The sequence below is a fragment of the Cottoperca gobio genome, chromosome 19, assembly GCF_900634415.1.
Source record: "Cottoperca gobio chromosome 19, fCotGob3.1, whole genome shotgun sequence".
In the NCBI taxonomy this organism is placed as follows: Eukaryota; Metazoa; Chordata; class Actinopteri; order Perciformes; family Bovichtidae; genus Cottoperca; species Cottoperca gobio.
This window is the reverse complement of record NC_041373.1, coordinates 15,605,872-15,628,575: the sequence shown is the minus strand read 5'-3', so window position 1 is coordinate 15,628,575 and position 22,704 is coordinate 15,605,872. Positions and strand designations below refer to the sequence as shown.

The following is a 22,704-nucleotide window of genomic DNA, read 5'->3' as shown; positions in this document are numbered from 1 at the left end:
CTCATACAAAACATGGATAAAATAAAACAGGAATGAGTTTCCAATCAAATTCTGTTTAGAATTGCAGATGTGAAATATTCATACCCGTGATTGATCAGCAACTGAATTATTTACCACCATACCATAACAAGGTACAACATCAAATCCAGCAATCTGCATGTTTCCCAATTTCATTTTGATAAAACTGAGTGAATGTAAGCACTGTGAAAATGATATTAGATCTTAACTTTCAGGATAAATCTTTGAATTTAAATTGAATACAGCAAATTACTGCATGGTTATGCTGAATATCAATATATCCTTCTCTAAACTTGCTTGTAGAATAAACTGAGTTTCAAAACAAACAAAAAATGTAATTCCTTTGGCGAGATTAGACTGCTGATCTTCGACAACGACTCGGGTTTGTTCGTTAGTTTCCGTAACTCCTCCTCGGTCCCGCCTTCGAGGTTGTCAGGGGCAACAGGGAGAGACGCTACTTGCTCACACAGGAGGCTACACAACCACACGAAGTGACGGTCGGTGTTTAAGTTGTCTTGAGATAAAACAACTAAATTGGCGTTAACCTGAAGAAAACGGCAGTGAGGTTGGTCTTCAGATAATTTAAAAGAACCGTGAACTTCATTCCACAGTAGCGAGGGCTAGCAAGGAATGCTAACTTTGGCTAGCTTAGCTAACGTTAGCAGCTGAAGGTAACTTAATCATTAGTCACATCACGCTGCTAAATTAAATGAATACATAGCTATGTTTAAGTGTACGACGTTGTTTATCTGTACCCATTAGTGAACTAACGCTAGCTAAGTCAACTCTGTTACATGTAAAGTTAAATTATCCATTTGAATGCTATTTGAGGATAACGTTACTTCCATGAGTTAACTACTGATTACCAGGCTTTTACAACACGAATTAGCCAGACAGCTAAGTAGCTGGAAAAGTGACATTAAGCTGCACAACAGATACAAAAACGTGAATTCAAATAATGCAACATAAATAATAACCATGTATAATATTGGAGGTACCACTTCAGCTCCCATCCCCTGTTTCATCTCACTTATCCAGAGAGGCGCAGTGGGGACATGGCGGTGTATTTTGACCACCGTATTGAGGCCCCTGAAAGCAGTGATGTGCCCTCTCAGTTGACCTGGCACTCAACCCTTTCTGTACTGGCTGTTGCCTCGAGCAGCTCCTCCACTGGGGGCAATGTAGACCTCTACCTGCAGCAGGTAAACACTGTATGAACACTGACACAGAACCACTATTATTCCCTGTGTTCTGAATATGATCAATTACAGCATACTTAACAAAGTTTGCATACTTCATCTCTGTGCATATGCAGGGAGAGCGTGCAGAGAGCTGCCATTTAGAACGTCTTCACCCGCCCACAGTGCTGCGCTGGCATCCCACAAAGCCAGTATTGGCACTAGGCTGGGAGAATGGAGAGGTAGTGTTACTGACACACCCCTCTGGAGATCAAACAGTCCTTCCCAGCACACATGCAGCCTGCATCACACTGCTGGAGTGGAGTAGCTCTGGCAGCCGCTTAGTAACTGGTGATCAGGTGAGTGTATTGCCATGACTGTATACACAGACAGTGAATATGCTGGTAGGCTAATTTCCATACATAATAAACATGCATTTTCTGAGAATACTTGGACCTAAATAGCATTAACAACATGACTCATTTGGCACACGCAGGGTAATCAAGACATAAACTGGGTGAATTGCACGTGCAGATATTTAAACTTTGATTCTTCTTATAGAACCACATAAATATAGTGTAATTATTTCATGACAGACTGGAGCGCTAGCAGTCTGGAAAGTAGATGCTAGAGGGAGACTTCAAGGAAACCATCTTGTGAAACATGAATACAACAAACCTCTAACTTGCTGTCTCTTCAGACCGCCCTCGCCTGGCGAGTAAGTAAACAGTATGCCATGCTCAGAGTTAGTTTTTCTTTTTAGCAGTGAGAAAATATTAAAAACATTGTGATATCACTATGGCCTCTTGATCTGAATGCTGTGTTGCTGATAATAGAACCTAACTCATTTTACAGCGATGTGGCAATGTTGGCCCGGGCATCAGTTAGTGGAGATGAGAGTGCTCTGGACATGTTCAGCTGGAAGGGAGCACCTCTCAAGATGGGCCCACAGGAGGGACTCGCGTTCTATGTCAGCACTGCAGATGGTAAGAGTTTTTTGTGTTGAGGTGTTGCTACCTTAAAGTATTTTGGTACCACAGTGAGTGTGTTTTCTTAAAGCCACAGTGTGTAGATCATGACTTTTACCATCTCTATTGGTGATGATCAATGGTTTTCAGTTTTTGTGCAACCAGACAACAGATATGTTACTTTTAAACCTTTAACCTACCAGGTAAAGTCCACACTGTGGATGAGCATTGTAAAACAAGCATACTTCTCAGTGTGGAGGGCACAATCAAGAAACTGCTCTACCTCGAGAAGAGAGAAGTGCTGGCTGTGATCACAGACGCGCTGATGTTGTCACAGTACACTCTTGGACCTGAGGGAGGGGCCCAGGAATTTATGAAGGTACACAAAAAACATCAAAGATACAATAAAAAAATTCTTACGGTAAACTTGGTTTGTGAACATGTTTTTTTTTCATCTTAGGTGAAGTTGAGCAGCAAGACTGGGCAGAATGTCAACATTGTGTGGACAGAGAACGGCCTCCTCATCACAGCAACAGGGGAGCAGGTCATCAGGTCAGTGTACACATACTGTTTGTGCACACATACTGTTAACATTCACATTTTAATCTTCAATAACTGTCTTTCTTTTACAGGCTGTGGGACCTGGACGGAGACGACAACTATGTTTTGGCTCTCGACGAGACACTGGGGTTTGAGAGAGGAGAGATGATCAACTGTGTTTCATACTGTGCAGGAAAAGGTAACTGCTTTACATTCGTCCCATAGTGGCAGCAGTACAAAGTGCTGATTTCTCTTCACGTTCTCGTGGATTTAGTAGTTTTAAGATCATATTCTCAAACCTCACCTACTATTGTCGTTGTCTCGTTGTTTTTGTATATTGTTGCGTCCTCCCCAGAAATCTTGGCAGCTGGTACCAGCCATGGGCGCATAGCAATGTGGAAGATGGTGGTGCAGCCAGCCGGCAGCAGAGGTGATACCAAGGTCTTGTGGAAGCTGCAGACACCTACGGAAATAGAAGGAAATGTCCTTCAGCTTCAGGTTCTGTCTGGATTAGCATTTTTACAAAATGTGATATTAGCACATTAGAATAAGATATGTAAAATAATGTAATATAAACACATTTGTTTTGTCAACATGTATCGTAATCTGCTGGGAAAGTTCACACCTTTTTATACTTCAGTGGGGCTCGAGCCTGAATCTGCTGGCGGCCAACAATTCAAACACGGTGCTGATCCTGTGTGAGCACGTGATGTCGGCGCACTTCAGCCAGCAGGTGGCAGCAGTGCAGCTCACCCCGACGCAGCTCAGCATCACTCAGTTCACCACAGGAGTGCCCCTGGCTCTGCAGTCCGACATGCACATCAAGGGAGTTTGTGTTACTAAGGTAAGTTTGGAGTTGAGACGAAAGTGTAGAATATGTCTCTCTGTACTTAAGGAAAGACATGAAGACGAGTACATCTGGTGTTAATATCATGGTTACTGTGTGTTGTCATACCAACAGGATTCAGTGACAGTCTGGAGTGGCAAGCAGGTCACTGTGTATGAGCTTTCAGGGACAGGTCTTCGGAATACAGGTACAAGACTTCAGCAAACGCCCACTGAACAGATCAAACTACATTTTATAGATGTGAAGTTTCTCCCACATTTCTCTAAACTTTCCTTCTTCGCCTAACGTCTCGTTGATTACCCAGGATCGTTTGCTAGTGACTCTCATGTCGTAGCTGTACATGGTGAGAACCTCTACACTGTGGAACCTAACAGGGTGCAGATTCGCACGCCACAGGTCGGTTGTCCCGCCCTGGAAACTACTATCTAATATTCCCTTAACACATGACAGCTGTTTGAGCATACATTTGTTGTTTTACTGCTGAATTAGAATAGATTTTATGAGGGCAAGTCGTATCTGTCACTTTAAATGTAGTTAATTGTTGAATCATCCTTTTCCTCTCTTTTCTTAAGGGCACCGTGAAGCAACTGCTGACCTTCTCCAAGGCTGAGGGCAACCCTGCTACTACTCAGTGTGTGTCAGTCTTACCTGGTGGTAGGCACAGACACAGCACACATTAGAGTATTTGACCTCTCCCGAAGGTATACTGTTATTGTGGATGTTGGTATCCTTCAATTGACAAAGTAGTAAACATAAAAGGCAGCTCACTTCCATGTATTGTAAATGTCTGTTTCTAGGTTCAAGTGCTTTTTTGTCCAACAATGCCGCTCTGTCTGTGTGTCTTTTATAGAGATGCCAAAGCTCACTGCAGTGCTAAGAACCTGACTGACCAAATTGCCAATCTGGGAGCCCTGAGGTCAGTCAAATGTAACGCCAACGGCAGCCAAGTCAGCATCCTAATCTCTCAGGTGACAACATACAACAGTCTCCTCCTATATGTGTGTTTTTCAGAGCTCAATATTTCAGTATATGTGAATACTTCTCATAATTTAAGCTGCGTGTAACTCTTCGTCTCAGGTTAACGGGCGACCGGATCACAAAGTGTACTTTTATGACGTTGAGATGGACACTGTGACACACTTTGACTTTTTCGTCGGCCGACCATCCAGTGGTATCTTACAGACAGAAGAAAGTGAAAGGTAGATGACGTTTGGATTGACGCTCTTGACTGTATTTGCATTCTGCCCGTGTTACACTGTACATATATGCTGTGTTTCAGGCAGCAGTTTCAGGGAGCAGAGCTCAGTAGTCGCTGCCCTGTGTCTCACTTCTGGGATGAGAGTGAACCTCGTCTTTTTGTCTGTGAGACGCTGCCCATCAGCTCTGAATCCTCAGCATCTAGTTTCTTGGATACGGTAAAGAATGCTCCTATAGATCGGTTGTGTTCGAAATCGCACACTAACGTACCGCATACTCTATCAGTGTGTACATTACACTGCCTACTAAGTTAACGATTGAGTATGTCGTTACCAACAGTCTGTTCACGACTGTATCGATCACAATGTTACCAGTGCGACCGTTACACATGCTTCCTATTATTATTAAATATTTGAATGTTATATTTTTGCTGCAGTACATATATATATATATATATATATATATATATATATATATATATATATATATATATATATATATATATATATATATATATATATATATATATATATGTGAGCTCACGTACGTTTCCTCTTAACTGTACCTTAACGTCCCTCGCCATCATTCGTAATTCTTGGATTATGCAAATGATGCCATGCAAAGTACACGTAAAGTAGTTTGACTGTGCCTTGCCTTCCTTCTCCTCAGATGGACGTGTCGGTCGTGACACTCTTCAGTACGCAGGAGCACGGGATCCTCCTACAGGACTGCTACCCTAAACCTTCAGGCCTGCAGGCGCTCCTCGCTCTGGACGTGCCCTACTATTATTTCAGTTGCAAGGTGAGTGCGCTTGTGTGTCCTCTCGTCATTGGGAGGTTGTTCCTCATACAGCATCTGGAAGGTTTTATGCTGGCTGTTTCAAATCTTGACTTTTGACATTCTTAAGTGAAACTCTGTGTGTTTGGTCTTACAAACCCCCAGCTATTATTTCGGAGGTGGGGTGTCTTTTTACCAGAAGTAAGTGTCTGTCCCCGACAGTCTGTTCAGAACGCTTCAGTATTCTTGACTCCCAACAGCTGTGGTCGTGCGTGCCTTGTGCTGCATTAAGCTAAACAGTATTGCTTACTTGATCAGCAGCACAAGTGCGTCCCTGAAATATCTAGATGTCACTATTCTGTGTCCAGTTTCCATCCACCTTGTCTTGATGAATAGATTTCTTCTGTGATGCTTTGTTGTTGTTTGCTTTCCTTTTTATCTATTCGATTCCCCGTTTCCCCAGGATTTAGCATTTTACCTTTTTAGAGTAGTCTTTCTTTTAGCAAATGTGCATACGTGTGCTCTAAGAAAAGAATCCTAAATAAGAAAACATTGAACAATTTTAGAATCAAAACCAAAAGTGGGTTTTAAGAACGGTTGGTGAATGAGGCCCAATTGATCGCACCTCACAACATGCAGCATTCATTTACTGCCTGGGAACCGCACGTTTACCAAATCTTAACACCACGTTTTCCTACCTGGTCTTCCCCGCCACAGCACGGTGAGAAAGATCCAGCGTCAGCAGAGATTTCAACCACGACATCAGCAGATCCACAGCAGACCCAGTTCCCACATATGGTGTCCAGGCGAGCTCTCAGAGACTTTGTGGGCCTGGAGAACTGTGAGAAGGCAACCCGCGACGCCATGCTCAACTTCAGCTTCTACCTGACCATTGGCGATATGGACGAAGCCTTTAAGTCTATCAAGCTCATCAAGAGGTAAGGCATCGTAACATATGAGCATACCATCATTACACGTGTCGGCTCAAAGAGAGGAGACACGAAGGATGGCGTGCCCCTGTGCGGTTTACTGTCGTCACTTCTTCCACAGAAGCTTTAGTTCAAAGGCTGAGCAAACGCCACAGGGATAGCATTGTTGCTACAGCCTTGACTCTCCCCACGACGCTCTACAATGGTTTACAGAGGGAGAGCTGGAACCTATTGGTTTTAAGTCACATTGAGAATTGGGCATCGTTGCTTCTTGCTTTTCTTCTCGTGCTTCCCTCATTTCATTCAGCACATGGAGGAAAACTTTAACTTTGATATACTCTCTTAAAGTCTGACGGCTACGATTGCTTATTAGGGCCATAACAGGTCAAACACTTGAATATTCTTTGAGATTATAAAGTCACACGGCCTATTTTGTTATTTTCTTTTAAGTTGCATCGCTTGAAAGAAAATGCCACACCACTGTATTCGTCTTGGTAAAGGCGTGTACACTTAAAATACTGTAAATGCAGTTGGTCTTCAAGTGTATCATATCATGGCGCTATAATCAAATGAGATCCAGCAGAGCGTAACTTTTATGTGTTTATGTAAGTACATGAAATAGTATTTTAAACACAGGACATGATTAAGGACTTTTTCTGTGTCTGTGCTTAAGGAAGGAACTCTTCAATGTTTATGTGACTGTTTCTGTTACAGTGCAGAGGGGATGTACTTTTCTAAACACACTGTGACACACACACACTACACACACACACACGCACACACACATTAGTTCTCTCTGCCAGTTTGGTCCAAAAGGAGTGCCCTTTCCATTCTTGCGAACAGTGAATCAGGTCACTAAAAGGATGTGCGTGTCTGTTCCTGTATGTGTGCGCGTGTGTGTTGGGGGAAACGTATATGTGATTTCAGCAGAGATCTGATATTATCTTTAGCAGAATACGTGATTCAGGGCACTTGCTCAGAATTCTGCTGTAGTGTTGCTTTAGTATAAATATAACGCAAAAAGGGGAAAACATAAAAACAAATAAATGGGAACATAGCATATCCTACTGGCCGGATAGTCCAAAGAGTTTAATAGACACGATGACAGCTTTACTAAGTTCCTCATTGATGGCTATTTTTACTGCGGCTTTTTTCGACATTGTGTTCGATTCCCGCATCTCTCCACCCACAGGAGTATGTATTTCCTGCAGCAGTAACCTGCACCTTCTGGGACTTGTCTCAGTGGTGCAGATCTCTGAGTCAAAGACGGGTTCGCCATCCAGGAGGCATTTTTTTCCCAGCACACGGGACTTTGCGAAGCCTCATCTCTGGATGTTCTGAATCAAGTAGAAACAAGTATGACACGTACAACTCACTTAATCCAAAAACATATATTTAAAGTATGAAAACCCCGAGGCAGCGAGTCAGATACAGGTTGGAATGTCTTTATTCAGTCCAGACTTTGCTACTTCCTCTCATTCATGTTGTCCTTGACTCTCGGTGACATGCCGCTGTGTTATCTGCCCGCGATGAATGCGAGCCTTCTCCTACTGTCTTTTTGCCACTGCATTTGCTATTTAAAAGCAAAACTCCCCCTTTCCATCAGGAACAAAAACACCCAAGGAAGTGTTCAGGGGTGAAGTGGAGACTAATGGATGATGTCGTACTCATCATAATTGGCTGTGTTACATTTGACCCTCGTGCTCTCAGTGTACGCCATTTGTCATTCACGGCATGAAACCATTACATTTGCCGTTGTTAGTCTGTCAATCTTTAATGAAGCTATTCCCGCTCCCCGAAGCAAACGTTAGAATTAGAAGATGTAGATATTTATACGTATCTTCGTAGAGTAGCAGGAGTGTTCGTTTCATCTCTGCAGGTTTGGGGCAGCTTCTAACGACGATGTTGGAATTTAAGATTGTACACGTTAAGCAACATTCAGTATGTGTAGTACTTTTCTTATACTGTACTGTGTGTTGTAGCTCTAAACTATAGATCAAATGACAGAACATGGACTTCTAAAGGGACAGTTCACCCTGAAATCAAAAACACATATTTTTCCTTTTACTTGTCGTGATATTTTATCGCCTTCTCTTGAATATAATGGAACTAGATTATTTTTGATTTTGGGGTGAACTTTCCCTTTAACACATCTTGAGGGTTAAATGCTCACTTACTATTTTGAGGCCAATTCTGGAGCTTTCAACCATATCTCACAGCCCTCTTCAGCGAAGATATACAGTATTGCGTACATAGTTCTGTACTTGGGTCACGTAATAACACCTGAGCAAATTCTAGTTGATGAAGAATACCATGAAGGTCAAGAGCTCCGTAAAAAGTTAGTAAGTGAACTTTGAATTTCGAATATCACAGATACATTCTTGAAACTCTTAAACGTTTACAAATACATGTTATATCTGTCATTTTCCATTTGTAGATGATTAAAGTTTCCCGTTTGTCAGGAGTGGACGGTGTTCTGACACTAAAACAACAACAACAACAACTGTCTTTGAATATTTTCCAATAATTTTATTGAATTTATATGACATATTATTATTTTAAAGTGCCTCTATGTTTGCCGTTGGCGAGGACCCATAGGAAGCCTGGATTTCTTTGCAGAAGTATGATATGAATAATACAGCACTATTCTTTATACAACTATATTATATTAATTTAAGTATACAGTATGTACCACAAGCGAGCAGAGTTTCGTATTGGAAAGCGTCGTGAAATATGAGTATTGAAATTTGTATGTGATTTCGAAATCATTAAAAGAGAGTGAGAATATTCCCTCGTTTCAGATTAAAATATCACATCAAGTGTTTTAAAATGAAATCTTGTCCAATCAAAACGTTTACTGAGGCTGACTGACTCTTTTACCTTGTTAGTTTACCTGCTTGCAACATATATCATTTATAATAATATGTATTAAAATCGTAATAAGCTTTAAAAGGATGAAAACAACTATGAGGTATTCTGGTATTTTCTTTCATAGTTTCCAATTTATAATTATGCAGGAGGCCATTTAATAAGTGCACATATAACAAAAAAAGCTCAAGTTCCAGCTTGACCTTTTCATAAGTAGGATGTTTTGTATAACACATTCCTCATCCAAATTCCATATTTAGCTACAAGTTGTCTCACCCAAGCACGAATAAATGAAACGTCATGCAGTTTTTGAATATGTTTGGAAGTTTAGGGCTACTTTATACAATAATTTGAGTTAAATCTGTGACTTTTGTGCACTAAGCAGCAAAACGATATCTGATATCTTTGTTTATGGTGGGAGAAATTGTGAAATATAGAGTTTTACAATTGCAGGTACATGTTAGTCCAGCTGTTGTAGAACTCTTCTCTTGAGAGTCACATTGGAGGCTCCTGGAGTGAAACATGAATAGCGGAGCACAGTCTTGTCAGTGTAGTCCATATTCCCTTATAGGCTTGGCTTATGAAGTCACGCGGCTCAACAAGGCGACTCCACGTAGTCATTGTCTAGGCGCGGGTGGAAAGGTGAAGCTAGAGAGCGACTGATGATTATAACGCGAGGTGCGAGGCAGTCATCGCGGCGATGTAAAATGTTCCAGATGAGCATGGCCGCGGCCATCGTGGCCAGCAGGCAAGCAGCTATGTCCAGGTAGCAGGAGTAGGACAGGTGTGTGTACGGCCCGATCCTGTAGAAGGTCACAAGTCCGATCACCAGCACGAAACCTGTACGGGAGCACCGAGAGAAAAGGCTTCAGTCAGTGAAAATGCACTCATTGTGAAAATAACAAAAAGTCAAGTTCCAGTTAAATATATTTATTGAATGTTTAAGCTGCTAGCGCGGCTAAAAACTGTTCACAGAAAAGGAAATGGGTCGTGTCTTAAAGCACTCGGGCAGATCAAGGAGAAGAATTATGGTTTCATGGTGATATCTATTAGTTTGTTTATCCCCATTCATCTGTAGTGTCCTCTCCTGAAAGGTAAAGTAGCGTGCACGGCAAGTGAGCCTCTTTATGTACCCGCACATATTCAGATATAGATTTCCATCCCTGTAGTCTTGTATCCACAGTCCAGCGGGAGCTCTGTGTGGGGCCTTTGAATGTGGAAATCTGCTTCCTCCTAGGAAGAACTTCTGAGATGTCGAGATCAAAGTTCTCAGTAGCGTAAAAATACCAGAGCATGAATATATGAGCGGAAAAGCTTTTCTTTGATTAACGGTATCTCACGCGATGAGGAACTCCCGTTTGCATGCCAAGGCTGTTTCTTTGATCTTTGTTTTATCGACGTTATGATCTGTACAAGGTTTTTCACTGTACACTCCTTTCCTCATTCTTTAAAGATGTGTATGAAAGCACACGTTGATCAATGCTAATTCAAGTTGTCCCATCCACAGTGGTATAAATACAAGGACCCAAAATAATCACTGGAAATATGGATGTTACTGCTTTTAGGATATGAATCAGTCAGTTTCCTGAAGCAGTCAGCGGCACCAAGGGAGGAATTCATTTACATTTCTTTCTCTACCTTGTACAGTGAGGGGCTGTCATTGTTTTAAGTGAGGATGTGGATAATTGTGTCTGAATCATTGTGTGTCTACCGCCGCGTGTAAGCATACGAATGCTGTTTGCGCAATCTGTTCATGTTTAACCTGTCTGGCTCCTTATCCAAGAAAATGAATAATCTCCTGTCCAGGTTCCAGCCAGGCTGGGCTGTGTGAACCTCTTTTTTTGGCACTGACTTATCTCTCAAACTTCCTTCCCCTTCTTCCTCTTTCCATCCTTCCTTCCTTCCCTCTTCTCCACACCCTAAGCTTCGAGGTTAATATATCTGCTGGACATTTGACATGATCTGTCACAGAGAGAGTCTTATCTTCAGGCCAGGTCTTGGAAATGTATTTCTCTTGGTTTGTTTTCCTCCCAGTTAGTCTTGGTTTATTTATTCAAAAGGTACAGAGTTGATTTGAGTGACTAGCCTGCTCTTGCTAGTACTTGCTCCAACCTTTTATCAAGAATCTCATGAGGCTCAGATTTTCTGGGAAAAGTTTGACTCGATCCAGATCGAACAGATTTGAATTGAGCCCCCACAGTTGCGATTCATGAAAAAATCAAAAGAAATGATAATGAGCATCTCAGAGGGGGCACGACCTGCAGTCCTGACTTTTGACACGTTAAAGCTGTGTCCATTCAGAAAACAAATTCCACAGTTGCCTCCAGGGGTGAAACAACCAATATTGTGCTTTCAGCCTGGACCTGCCAAAACCGCTGAGATATCACTGAATGGAAGTGGATATTGTTATTCCACAGTCTGCTTGCAATAGCTGAACATTTTGGCACGTCTGAATATGAAAACATTCCTGAGAAAGAGACTAATGGGTAAAAATATCTCCATTCAGTCCGAGCTGAAGCCCATTCACCGACTCCGTGGGGGGGTCTAAACTAGGGATGGGGAGTGGATTACTGAATGGTAAAAAGAAACTGAAAATGAGGCCCCTTGAATAAATGTAGTAAAGAAAAAAAATAAAATCTTATTCAAAACAACGGACTAACTTTTCTTATTGATGACGATTTTCTCTATTAATTCATCCATTGTTATATATAAATAGTCCTCCATTTAATTTCCTAAAGCCTAAGATCACATTGCTTGTTGTGTCCGAGCAACAGTCCAATACTGCACAAATATTCAGTTTACTATCAGACAAAGACAAAGGGAGACTACGAGACAAAGGAAGCTGGTGTTGTTATTGGCCATGTTGTTGGTCCACCACTTCGGCACAGACACACATCTTAACTACTCTCTGATGGATTCCCATGAAAGAAATGTAGAAACAGCGAAATCTAAATCTATTGGATGAAGTGCCATGAAGATTTGATACAGACTTTCAGAGTGTGTCGGTAGTAACTTATCTTATAGGGCAAAAAAGTCCAATGCTTTGGTTTACTCTCAGTGGAGTAGACTTTAGTCTTGTAGCCCAGATTAAAACTCTCCACCTATTTTATTTCCTAATATAATTTGTATTATTAATATCTCCTGAGTATTCTGGTTTTTCGTTGGAAGCTTCCCATTTGACAAGACACAGGTCATCTCATGACTCAGCAGCTTTGTTCACCATATATGGTAAGAGAGTAAAATTAGAAGGTGCTGTTTTTCCAGAGCACTTTACTATATTTAGATGTTAGGGGAAATAGGTGTGTACTGTATATTACCATTTAGACTTTGTCACTAATGGCAACATTTGCGGACGAGTCTCATAGGTCATCCTTTTGACCATATTATCAAAAGAGCTATAAACATCCACCACCCATGTTGGTGACACTGAGTTATGTTTATTTTGCCATTGTCTTTGTTAATCATGCTTTGGTGAGATGAGTTCCTGGTCACTGAAGTTTGGCTCGTGCTGTTGTCTAATATTGGAAAATACTGTAATGATGGGTGGGTCTCAATCCTCTCGCCAAGGTCTTCAGATAAAAGCCCTGCTCCCTGCTGCAGTGCGTGCCGAAGACGCTAACGATAAAGAGGAGATTCTTAATTTGCCGATGCTCTTGGACATAAAAGCTAGGCCAGCTTTTCCCACCCTGCTGTTGTGTGTACCACAGGACATTTCTCTACCAAAACACACTGTTAACGCACAATCGCAACACACACAGACCTGCATGCACATAATCCCTCCTGCCAGTGCACACACAAACACACAGTCCCTGTCGAAACTGTCTTTCCCGTGCATTCCCCCTCCCCTCTTTTTCCTTCTTCAGCTCGGCGGTTTGCATAACAGGTAGTCACAGACATTTCCTCGTCCTGAGCAGGGATATCCTGGCGCCCGACAGTCGCTCCCTGGCTCGCTGCAGCTCTGGCCCATGGACTCTTTACTAGGACTAAATTTAGACCCAGTGCAGACCCCCTTCATGCCGCTCTGCCACAATGATACCAACTGGCTGAGCGACCACTGTACACAACACACTTCCTCAGCATGGGCACTGGAACAGCCCATACCAGCCAGCTCTTGATGTGGCCCAGGGGGATGGATGGGTGCTGGTTGTCGAGAAGGGTGTTTGTTACCATGACTGTCTTTAAGTTATGTCCCTATGTGCTAATTAATCCTGAGGGTGGCCCTCTCTATGTTTTCTTAGTTTCCCCTATCTTCCTCTCCCTTAGTTTGGTTGTTACCTCTGCCGAAGTGTTGCATCGACCATTAAAATGTGCTAATTGTTCTTCACTTTTGTTAAAATTGCGAGATAACGCATTTGGTTTTAGAAAACCACGGTTTAAATAGAAATGATGATCGATCGTCCAGTAAGTGAAGTCAATTAACAGTTTCCACTACTGTGCACTTTTTTATTTTACCCACATTATCTGCATTTACCTTGGATTTGGACTTACATTTTGTGAAACGTCAAGGTTTATTTTTTAATGAGTAAACTCAAAGCAGCTTTTAACAGTGTCTTCCTGCAGTATTTGGCCCCAGAGCCTGATCTTCAGTGTTGGAAAGTCAGCCAGTGTAGCTCCCCCTGTCTTTCACACTCTACCAGAGACCATGTGAACTTTGACCTGCATCATCTGGATTTCTGTCTTTCTGTGTCAGAATGGTACTAAATGCGTAGTTTGTTGGATAGAAAGACACTTAGCATTTTCATCAGAAAGGTGCGTCTTTGCATGTCTTTCTGCTGAAACAAACAAGTTGTAGAAACACTGGTACTCACTAGCAAGCTGGAAGAGTGCAGCAATGGCCTCCTCCCACCACTGGGATTCCTGTGTGATGAAGGGCAGCTCCATCAGGCCTAGAAGGAAGATCAGCTGACCGGCAGTCAGGGCCACTGTCGCCATCAGGTTACATGCCCGCATCATGTCAAACTGCACTTGAGGGACCAGAAGAAGAGCTGTGTCATTTTTCCTGCATTGTGATCATTGGATTAATTAATTGGATTATGTGTAACAAGTTGGGTTGAGTCTAAAACAAAACAGACTTTGACATGATTACGATTTTATCATGATCGGTGAGGCACGTCTTTGTCTAACGTTAGTGGGCTGTGCTGCCTATTGTGCCCAGACTTTTTTGTTGAATGAAAATTTCTCAATGGAGCTTAATTTAGTAATCCATCGCGACACTAAATCTGCCCGGAAACTCGTAGTACAGGTAGTTTTTATGCTCAAACCATGTCAGCAATATGATTTCCCACAAACATTTGGCTTTAAAATAAATGGCAAACTATCAATTATTGTCCGACTGCCATGTGCTACTGTTTACTCTAATACATCAGACTGCCATCGACCTGAAGCAAAGCACTTAGGCAGGCGTTATGGATGTTGTACATAACAAGTTGATCTGTTGTATAATTAATCTCTTTACTGACTCGCAGCTAAATTCTTCTGCAGTTTGTTTCATCTGTAAAATCTAAAATAACTTCTACAGCAGAAATACCCCATGTACATGTTGCTGTTGACAACTATTACATCACAACAGTCGGATGAGAAAGAGATGAGACACATTTTGAGACAGCAGGCATAAATAACATTGTTTAAATCAACGCTAGCATAAAAACTTACATTTGACGGTGCTGCGGGATTCTTGGTAGCCTGCATAATCAGAGCCCCACACCAGGCTTTCACACTGCCTCTGTGTCCCCTGCCCTCTTCTCCCAGCCTGGAGATCATCGCGGCCCCTTTCCCCACCAGTGGGGCACATCTTCCATAGTCCCACACTCCGCTTGCGTCCGTCCTCCAGGGCCTGCAAGACCCAGCTGGGGGTGAAGGCTGCAACATTATTTAGGACCAGAGACAGCAGGGCAACCATCACCGCTGCCGCCACCAGCCTCTGCACGGCCATGCGACGCCCGACGACCGCCACCTCTCCCCCTCCCTCGTGTCCCTCCACAGACCCCTGATCCTCCGCTGTGTCCTGCCCGCTCCCTTGCCTCTCCTCTGGGGCAGTAGCACCAGCAGTGCTCTGGGTCCCCTGGCTCCTCTCCACCTCCTCCGCCACCACCTCCTCCTCCTCCAGCTGTCAGCGAGTGTTTTCCCAGCTCACACAGAGTTGGAATTGGCAAGAGTGTTGTCTTGAGGCTTAGCTAAAGAACATCTCCATTCATCCTCATTCAGGAGTTGGTTGCCGTTGCAGCAGATCCTCAGCCCTCCTCCTCAGACAGCACTGCAGGTACGCGGGGATTAATCCAACTGGAACCTAGGTCCATTCCACTGGCTCCGGCTGGCTGCAGCTTGACTCTTGGATCTAGCTCCTTGCTTGTTTTTCTTTATCTTCTCTTTTTCCTTCTTCAGTGCGTTGCTTATTGCACTAGTCTGTGTTCTGTGTGTGCAGCTGACTCCTCTGTGTAGGCAGTAGATTGTTTTTTTTCGTTTTTTCTTGTCTTTCCCTTCAGCCGCTTCACCTGGCCCTCAGAAGAGCACAGATGCAAATAGGCACAGATTCTCGGGACAGTGTTGCTCGGAGCTGACTCGTCAGTGGCTTCTCTCAACTAGAAGAGCCTCTACTGCCTGACTGGAACAAAAAGTCCGTTAATCCACCTCCTTCAGCGTCTCTCAGTCTTTCCTTCTCTCCCTCGCTCACTGTTTCTCTGCAAATCCTTGAGGTCACAGTTGAAATGTGGGGGAGTTGCTGTTCGTCATAGTCCGAGACATCAGTTTGCAACTGTAGCGAGCTTTAAACAGACAGCTCCCTCCTTCATGATCACTCTAAATATGTGTGTGTGTCGGTGTGTTTGTGTGAGAGAATGTCCAAAAGACCCCCTTAGACGTCACTGTTGTGTATTCTTTTGTCTGGAGCCCAGGGGGCGTTCGCTAAAAGTCCTCTCTCTCGTGTGCAACAAACATATTGGCCGCCGCAGTCAGCCAGCAACAGGATGTGTTTCCTGAGAGGAAAAGAGGATGGGAAGAGGGGCCAAATGTAGACCTGTTCCTTCTCTTGTCTTTCCTTTTCTGGCTCTCTAGATCTTGCCGCCCTGTGAGCAGCGAGCTCGGTTTTTCTCAGCATTTTAAAGTATCTCACATTTCATTTTCAGGGTTGGTTTTCTGTGACCATATAGAGCAAGAGTTTGGCTAACAGTTACTGCTCTTGCTTTCTTTTTCTCCACTTGGCCTCCGTTCCCCCGCTTATAGCAGGGCCCCTAAAGATTTGGGGTATTTCCTGTTGCCTAACTTTAATAAACAGCCCACATCTGTATCAGCTAAAGCAAGGAGGAGGGAGGTGGACGCAAATAGAGACCAGATGGCTGTGGAATCTGACATTTGGAATTGAAGCAAAAGAAAAGGGGCGGATTTACGTCAGCAAGACAAAAAGGAAAGACAGAGATAGAAAAGCACACCTCTGGTTCTGTGTTAAAGTGCTGCACTCATTCTCGTGTCTCCATGCTTATACCAGTGTCTGGTGTTTCTTATAATCATGTTGATATAATACCACAGTGCTGTGAGACCAAAGGTACATATTGGGGACAGATCCGTCACCATTTTTTTACATGGAAAGGGTTCTTAAAAATATAACCCTAAACTGTTAATAATAAAATACCAATGCAGTTCCCTCGCAAACAAGCCGGTTCTCTCTTCTCTGTAGTGAAGCGGTATGGGAAAACATGGCACGGATGTGTGTGAAAACCCGCCGGCTGGATGTGGCGCGCGTGTGCCTTGGGAATATGGGAAATGCCAGAGCAGCAAGAGCGCTGAAGGAGGTGGAGGCTGAGCCTGAGCCAGAAGCACAAGTGGCTATGTTGGCCGTTCAACTCGGCATGCTGGTAAGAGATTCAAGTGTCAGGGTAAAAATGACCAATGAGACCTGCATCACTCGCAGTCAGGCTAATAAAGTTTGGCTAATTTGGCTAAAAAATAACACGTCCTCTTTTTAGGCCTAAGCAGTGCACCACACAAAGACCGCGGGAACTTTCCGCACCGAAAAGCATTTCTCTTTCCATCATCTTTTCCTGTCCTCCAATAGGAAGATGCAGAAAAGTTGTACAAGTGCTGTCAACGCTATGACCTGCTGAACAATTTCTACCAGGCTTCTGGCCAATGGCAGCAGGCTTTGGAAACAGCAGAGAACAACGATCGCATCCATCTGCGCACCACCTACTACAATTATGCCAAATACCTGGAGTCCATAGGCGACAAGACGCTGGCTCTCACATAGTAAGACAGAATCGGTTGTGGATGTATCAATGATACTGTAGTTTTTAACTTTAAATGCAAATGTTACCATGGAAACAAAGTGTGATTGACAGCCTTGTTGTTACAGTTATGAGAACTCAGACACGCACAGGGTCGAAGTGCCCAGAATGCTGCAGGATGACACTTCATCTCTGGAGATATACGTTAACAAAATGAAAGACAAGTAAGTCTCGATCTTCTCTTAATGGTAAAAAGCTTGTCATCTGAAGAGCACATCAAATGCTTCTCATACTATATATATGCAAACACTAAATACATTTAAACCTCAGCCCTGTCATCGTGTCCATCCAGGAACATCTACAAGTGGTGGGCTCAGTACCTGGAGAGCCAGTCAGACATGGATTCAGCGCTGCGTTTCTATGAAAGTGCCCAGGATTACCTCTCCCTGGTTCGAGTGCACTGCTACATGGGGAACATTCAGAAGGTGACCCACTTTGTATTAGGGGTGTGATGTAGTACATTTAATCATTTTGGGTATTGTGTACGAGAAACTAGCTTTCTTTTAAATATAGATGCTAATTGTTTTGAAATGACCACAGTGATCAAACTCAATATTTGGACTTGACCCACAGTTACGTATTGCAGCAAACGTATACACACACACACACACACACACACACACACACACATAGGCAGCAATTCATATTTTCTTAAACTATTTATTTATTATGCCAGGCCTCTGAGATAGCCAATGACACGGGTGACAGGGCAGCATCATACCACCTGGCCAGACACTACGAGGGCCATGATGATATCAAACAGGCCGTCCACTTCTACACACGAGCTCAGGCCTACAACAATGCAATACGACTTTGTAAGGTAAAGGACTCTACTCTGTACCCAACTATACAGGTATTTATGAAACAAGACTTTTATTTTTTATTAAGATTTATTCACTGTTCTTGCTGTGCCTCAGTCTTTCTCTCGGTGGGGTGTTGACGTGTGTGTATCGTGTGTGTGTATCGTGTGTAAACAGGAGAACGGTCTGGATGACCAGCTGATGAATCTGGCTCTGCTCAGTAACGCAGAGGACATGATGGAGGCTGCCTGTTACTACGAGGAGAAGGGCTCCCATATGGACCGAGCTGTCGCACTCTACCACAAGGTCTCTCAAATGTCTGCTTTTTCTGAATGACTGAGGTTACATTCAGGTTGATGCATTCTAAATCAACCACGATGGGGCAGTATTGCGCCATATATTTGAGGCAAGACACATACAGATACAAAGAGATATCAAACATTCCCTCTGTAAAAACCTTTGAATCCAATGAGTCAACAAATGAATCAAGAATTTTGAACCTGGCTTCATCCAATATTCAGATTTCTGTTCCTGAAATGTATTAAACATAGCACATATTTAATAAGATAATGCTTAATTTGCATATTTAAACATAACATTTCAGAAAAGGGTGAGGAGAGCCATTGGAATATTTGTTTTTTTGTCATTTCTCCACTGCAGGCTGGTTACGTGTCCAAAGCTCTGGAGTTGGCCTTTGCCACTCAGCAGTTCTCTGCTCTTCCAACTGATTGCTGAGGATCTGAACGAGTACTCTGACCCAGCCCTCCTGGCACGCTGCTCCGACTTCTTCATCACACATTCCCAGTATGATAAAGCTGTGGAGTTACTGGTAGCAGCAAAGAAGGTGCTTGTTCACACATCATCACCTATACATGGAACTATCCATTAATATATGCGTACTTATGTGTGTCTTTTCATTTGTGTACGAACAAAGTACCACCAAGCCCTGGAGCTGTGTGTGGTCCAGAGCTTGACCATCACAGAGGAGCTGGCAGAGAGGATGACTGTAACTGATTCAAAAGATTTGTCTGAAGAGGCCCGAAAGGAGCTGCTGGAGAGGATCGCGGACTGCTGCATGCGTCAGGGCAATTACCACCTGGCCACCAAGAAGTACACACAGGCGGGCAACAAGCTGAAGGTAATACTGTGGTGTGTAGTGAACACTATGGATTCTGTACAAGCTTAGAACATCTCACAGGTATCTGGGTAAGAGGATCAGGGATAACTCCATCTGCTCTGTCAGCCTAATGTCATGTGGCATCAGCAACATGTGCAATGCATACACTCACAAATCACATGCAAGTTAAAGGTATGAGGCACTTGTCCATAGTCAGTGTATTACTACAGTAGACGGGGGTCGACAAGCCCAAGTTTGGAGAAGCAGACAGGTGTTACTGCACGGGAGCAAAGTGATGTATTTCTGTGGACGGCGATGTCAGCAAAATGTATTTTAGCCACTTAAAAGAAATGCTGTACAATCTTTGTTTCCTACGTGGAACTGAAGCTCTCGCCAAAGCCACCAGACTCCATTGAAAAAGAATTTTACTTACACAGGAGTTGCTGTTCTACCACCTCCTCGATCGGTAATGTGTTTGTGTTATTGTGGGACTTTTGTGATTCCAAACTAAGTCCTACAATAACAACTTCCATGTTCTGCAAGGTAAAAATACTGTTGTTGTCTGACGGCAAGGCATACACTTGAACTGAGGTTTTTTTTTATATACCTTAATAATGTTTGAATGTATGTTTGTTAAACAGGCCATGAGGGCGCTCCTAAAGTCGGGCGACACAGAGAAGATAGTATTCTTCGCCAATGTTTGTCGTCAGAAGGAGCTTTTCATCATGGCCGCCAACTACCTCCAGTCTCTGGACTGGCGGAACAATCCAGAGATCTTGAAGACAATCATTGGTTTCTACACTAAAGGCAGGGCACCAGACCTGCTGGCTGGCTTCTATGAAGCCTGTGCTCAGGTACAGCAATATCTCACACAGAATATATTGGCATTTGCCTGGTTATAAATTGACAACAAGCATCATCAATGATGCTTTGAAGTACTCAGTTAACAAGTTTCCTCTTGTCTACTATTGTTAAGGTCGAGATTGATGATTATCAGAACTATGAAAAGGCTCTAGATGCTTTGACTGAAGCGTTCAAGTGCGTATCGAAATCAAAGGACCCTTCAGCTGGACAACAGGAAGTGAGACTGGCTGACCTACAGCACAGAGTCACGCTAATCAAGAAGTTCGTCCATGCACGCAGGTAAGAATATAACTCGTATTTTCTGGTGGGAGGTTTTGTTATTTGTCTGGCTGTGATCTTCATATGAGATCCTTTTGTCTGGAGGTTGTATACGGAGGATGCTGGTGAGGCGGTGCGGTTATGTGAAGCCTTGCTGGAGGAGCCGGAGTTGGACCCTGCTGTCAGGATTGGAGATGCATTTGGTTTCCTGGTGGAGCACCACTGTCAGCAAGGCAACTTCCAAGTGGTAACGATCATTTATTTTCTAGCTTATTTATTGGGTGAAATGAGTAAAAGAAAATATCTGCATCCTGTCAAAGAACGGAGTCAATGTCTGATCATCTTCATTATAAACTGATGTGTCCAGATGTACGGTTCCAAACTCTAAAAACTCCTTGGACAAACTCTTACCTCTTCTGTCCATCTTTCTTCTCCAGGCGTACCGTAAACTGGAGGCGCTCCAGAAGCTTTTGCCATCGCAGAACGTCAAGTACTACGTTAGCCAGGCCAGCCTCGAGTCCCTGCAGAAAGAGATGGGCGTGCCCATGGATCGTGTTGACAGCAGGCACAGTGTGAAGGAGGAGGATGAAGTGGAGGAGGACTTAAATGTATCTTAAATAAGTCTCACTGATCATTTTCTATTTTGTTAAACAATATAATATATTGTTTCATATATTTGGATTCTTTATTCATGTGTATGAAGAATATGCATGTTCAAGTGCATGAATATGCAAGAGTCTGCACAGACCGGGAACGACTGTGCCTGTTTTGGCGTCAGAGTCACTAACTGAAGTCACATCGGTGAAATGATCACAGTAATCGGTTCTGATAGAAGGCACTTGATTATCACATACATGGACCAGCACTGTGGAGCGAAGACAGACAAGACGGGGGGAGAAAACGCTCATGAGATTATATAACATCTTCCACACTCCTTAAAACGGTTGACCTGAGAGGATGTCTCCTACCTCAAAAAACAATATTTTGACCTGCAATACAGTGTGACTGAAAAGTGACTGAGGATCAAGTGAAGGAATCAACACTAGAGGCTCTAATTGTAGAGCTTTGATATATTATTGGTCATGTTCACATAGATTAGATAGATTATTGCCTTTTGATCTGAATTTTATATCTAAGTTTGGCTATGAATGTGCTGTTTGGAGATTTATCCCTAGATCTGATTATGTGGTTTACATGCATTTGGTACAATGTGTTTTTTATTAAATCAATGTATTAATTGTAAGTATCCCCTCAGTGTCAAAAGTCATATCTCTGTAAAGCATTTTTAAAGCTATTTTTGATAACTTGTGAGTCCATTTCTACTTAGCACGTGTACATCAATGTGTTTTACATCTCAATGCATTGTTCCTGTACCATAATAAAACGTGTTTTATTCAATTCTATTGTATGGCCTGAATGGTTTTAAATCAGTCGTGGTATTCATAGAATAGGTTTATTAAACTGTAATAGACCAAACACACTGGTAGACCCTTTTCACAGCAGACTTTTTGATTTGTTGTATAGAGGCTAAACACTTTGTTTGCTTTTCCTGCTGTGACAAGTCTAATTTTAAAAGGCCTATTGTTCAGTTGTTTTAACTTCTCTAAACATGTAAGTCTCCCTGGTCAAACAATACCCATTCTTTAACTGTAACATGAAGTCATTGTTATCACTGACAGCCTACAATGGTTTCACGGTGACATGTTGGCTTCTCGTTTACAACTGTTGTCACAAGATGGCGCTGCAATGACATTTAACAACCGTCGGCCCCCCCAGTCAGAAGCAGTGGTTCAAATACATTACAGAAGAGAGGCCTTGTTAGTTTCCATTTTCTGAACCAATAAACTGTTAAATCTTATATAACTAATAATAATTTAACGTAGCTGTTGGAGGTTCCCATCATGTCTATGTGTTGGGATACAGCGGGGGAAAGTACCGCGAAATAACTCCGTTAGCCGCTTTCATGTTCAACAGGATTAACTGCGAGTCAGTTTGAAGTTAGTATTATATGTATTATTTCTCAGTGACATTTATAGATATTCCTTGTAGTAAAAGTTATATTAAGTA

At 42.8% G+C, this 22,704-nt stretch overlaps 2 protein-coding genes across 2 annotated transcripts; one reads left to right on the top strand and one right to left on the bottom strand.

Annotated features, from left to right (window-relative positions):
• Nucleotides 1-434: 434 nt before the first annotated feature.
• On the top strand, nucleotides 435-22,035 carry ift140 (intraflagellar transport 140 homolog (Chlamydomonas)). Its single transcript, XM_029456186.1, is given in 32 exon segments — nucleotides 435-583; nucleotides 1,057-1,220; nucleotides 1,334-1,555; nucleotides 1,793-1,914; nucleotides 2,052-2,182; nucleotides 2,368-2,543; nucleotides 2,625-2,716; nucleotides 2,797-2,903; nucleotides 3,060-3,202; nucleotides 3,345-3,548; nucleotides 3,666-3,738; nucleotides 3,856-3,947; nucleotides 4,124-4,174; nucleotides 4,176-4,252; nucleotides 4,402-4,519; nucleotides 4,629-4,750; nucleotides 4,831-4,966; nucleotides 5,418-5,549; nucleotides 6,243-6,463; nucleotides 16,992-17,169; nucleotides 17,370-17,560; nucleotides 17,667-17,762; nucleotides 17,891-18,023; nucleotides 18,275-18,418; nucleotides 18,576-18,704; nucleotides 19,059-19,118; nucleotides 19,120-19,242; nucleotides 19,333-19,536; nucleotides 20,157-20,369; nucleotides 20,492-20,658; nucleotides 20,743-20,884; nucleotides 21,075-22,035. Coding segments are annotated over 31 exon segments (4,326 nt in total). The 5' UTR covers nucleotides 435-583; nucleotides 1,057-1,073; the 3' UTR covers nucleotides 21,255-22,035.
• Nucleotides 7,831-16,278, bottom strand: tmem204 (transmembrane protein 204). Its single transcript, XM_029456187.1, has 3 exons — nucleotides 14,975-16,278; nucleotides 14,131-14,286; nucleotides 7,831-10,162 (listed from the first exon to the last, which is right to left on the bottom strand). Exons 1-3 carry the CDS (start codon nucleotides 15,252-15,254, stop codon nucleotides 9,918-9,920), a joined length of 681 nt encoding a protein of 226 aa, XP_029312047.1. The 5' UTR covers nucleotides 15,255-16,278; the 3' UTR covers nucleotides 7,831-9,917.
• Nucleotides 22,036-22,704: the final 669 nt, after the last annotated feature.

Bases quoted from the DNA above. Each gene is read 5' to 3' on its own strand.
- tmem204 (XM_029456187.1), bottom strand. From the start codon at position 15,254: ATGGCCGTGCAGAGGCTGGTGGCGGCAGCGGTGATGGTTGCCCTGCTG. The intron at 14,287-14,974 runs GTAAGTTTTTAT...TGGTCCCTCAAG, and splicing joins ATCCCGCAGCACCGTCAAAT to TGCAGTTTGACATGATGCGG. The intron at 10,163-14,130 runs GTGAGTACCAGT...GCTCCCGTACAG, and splicing joins TGCACTCTTCCAGCTTGCTA to GTTTCGTGCTGGTGATCGGA.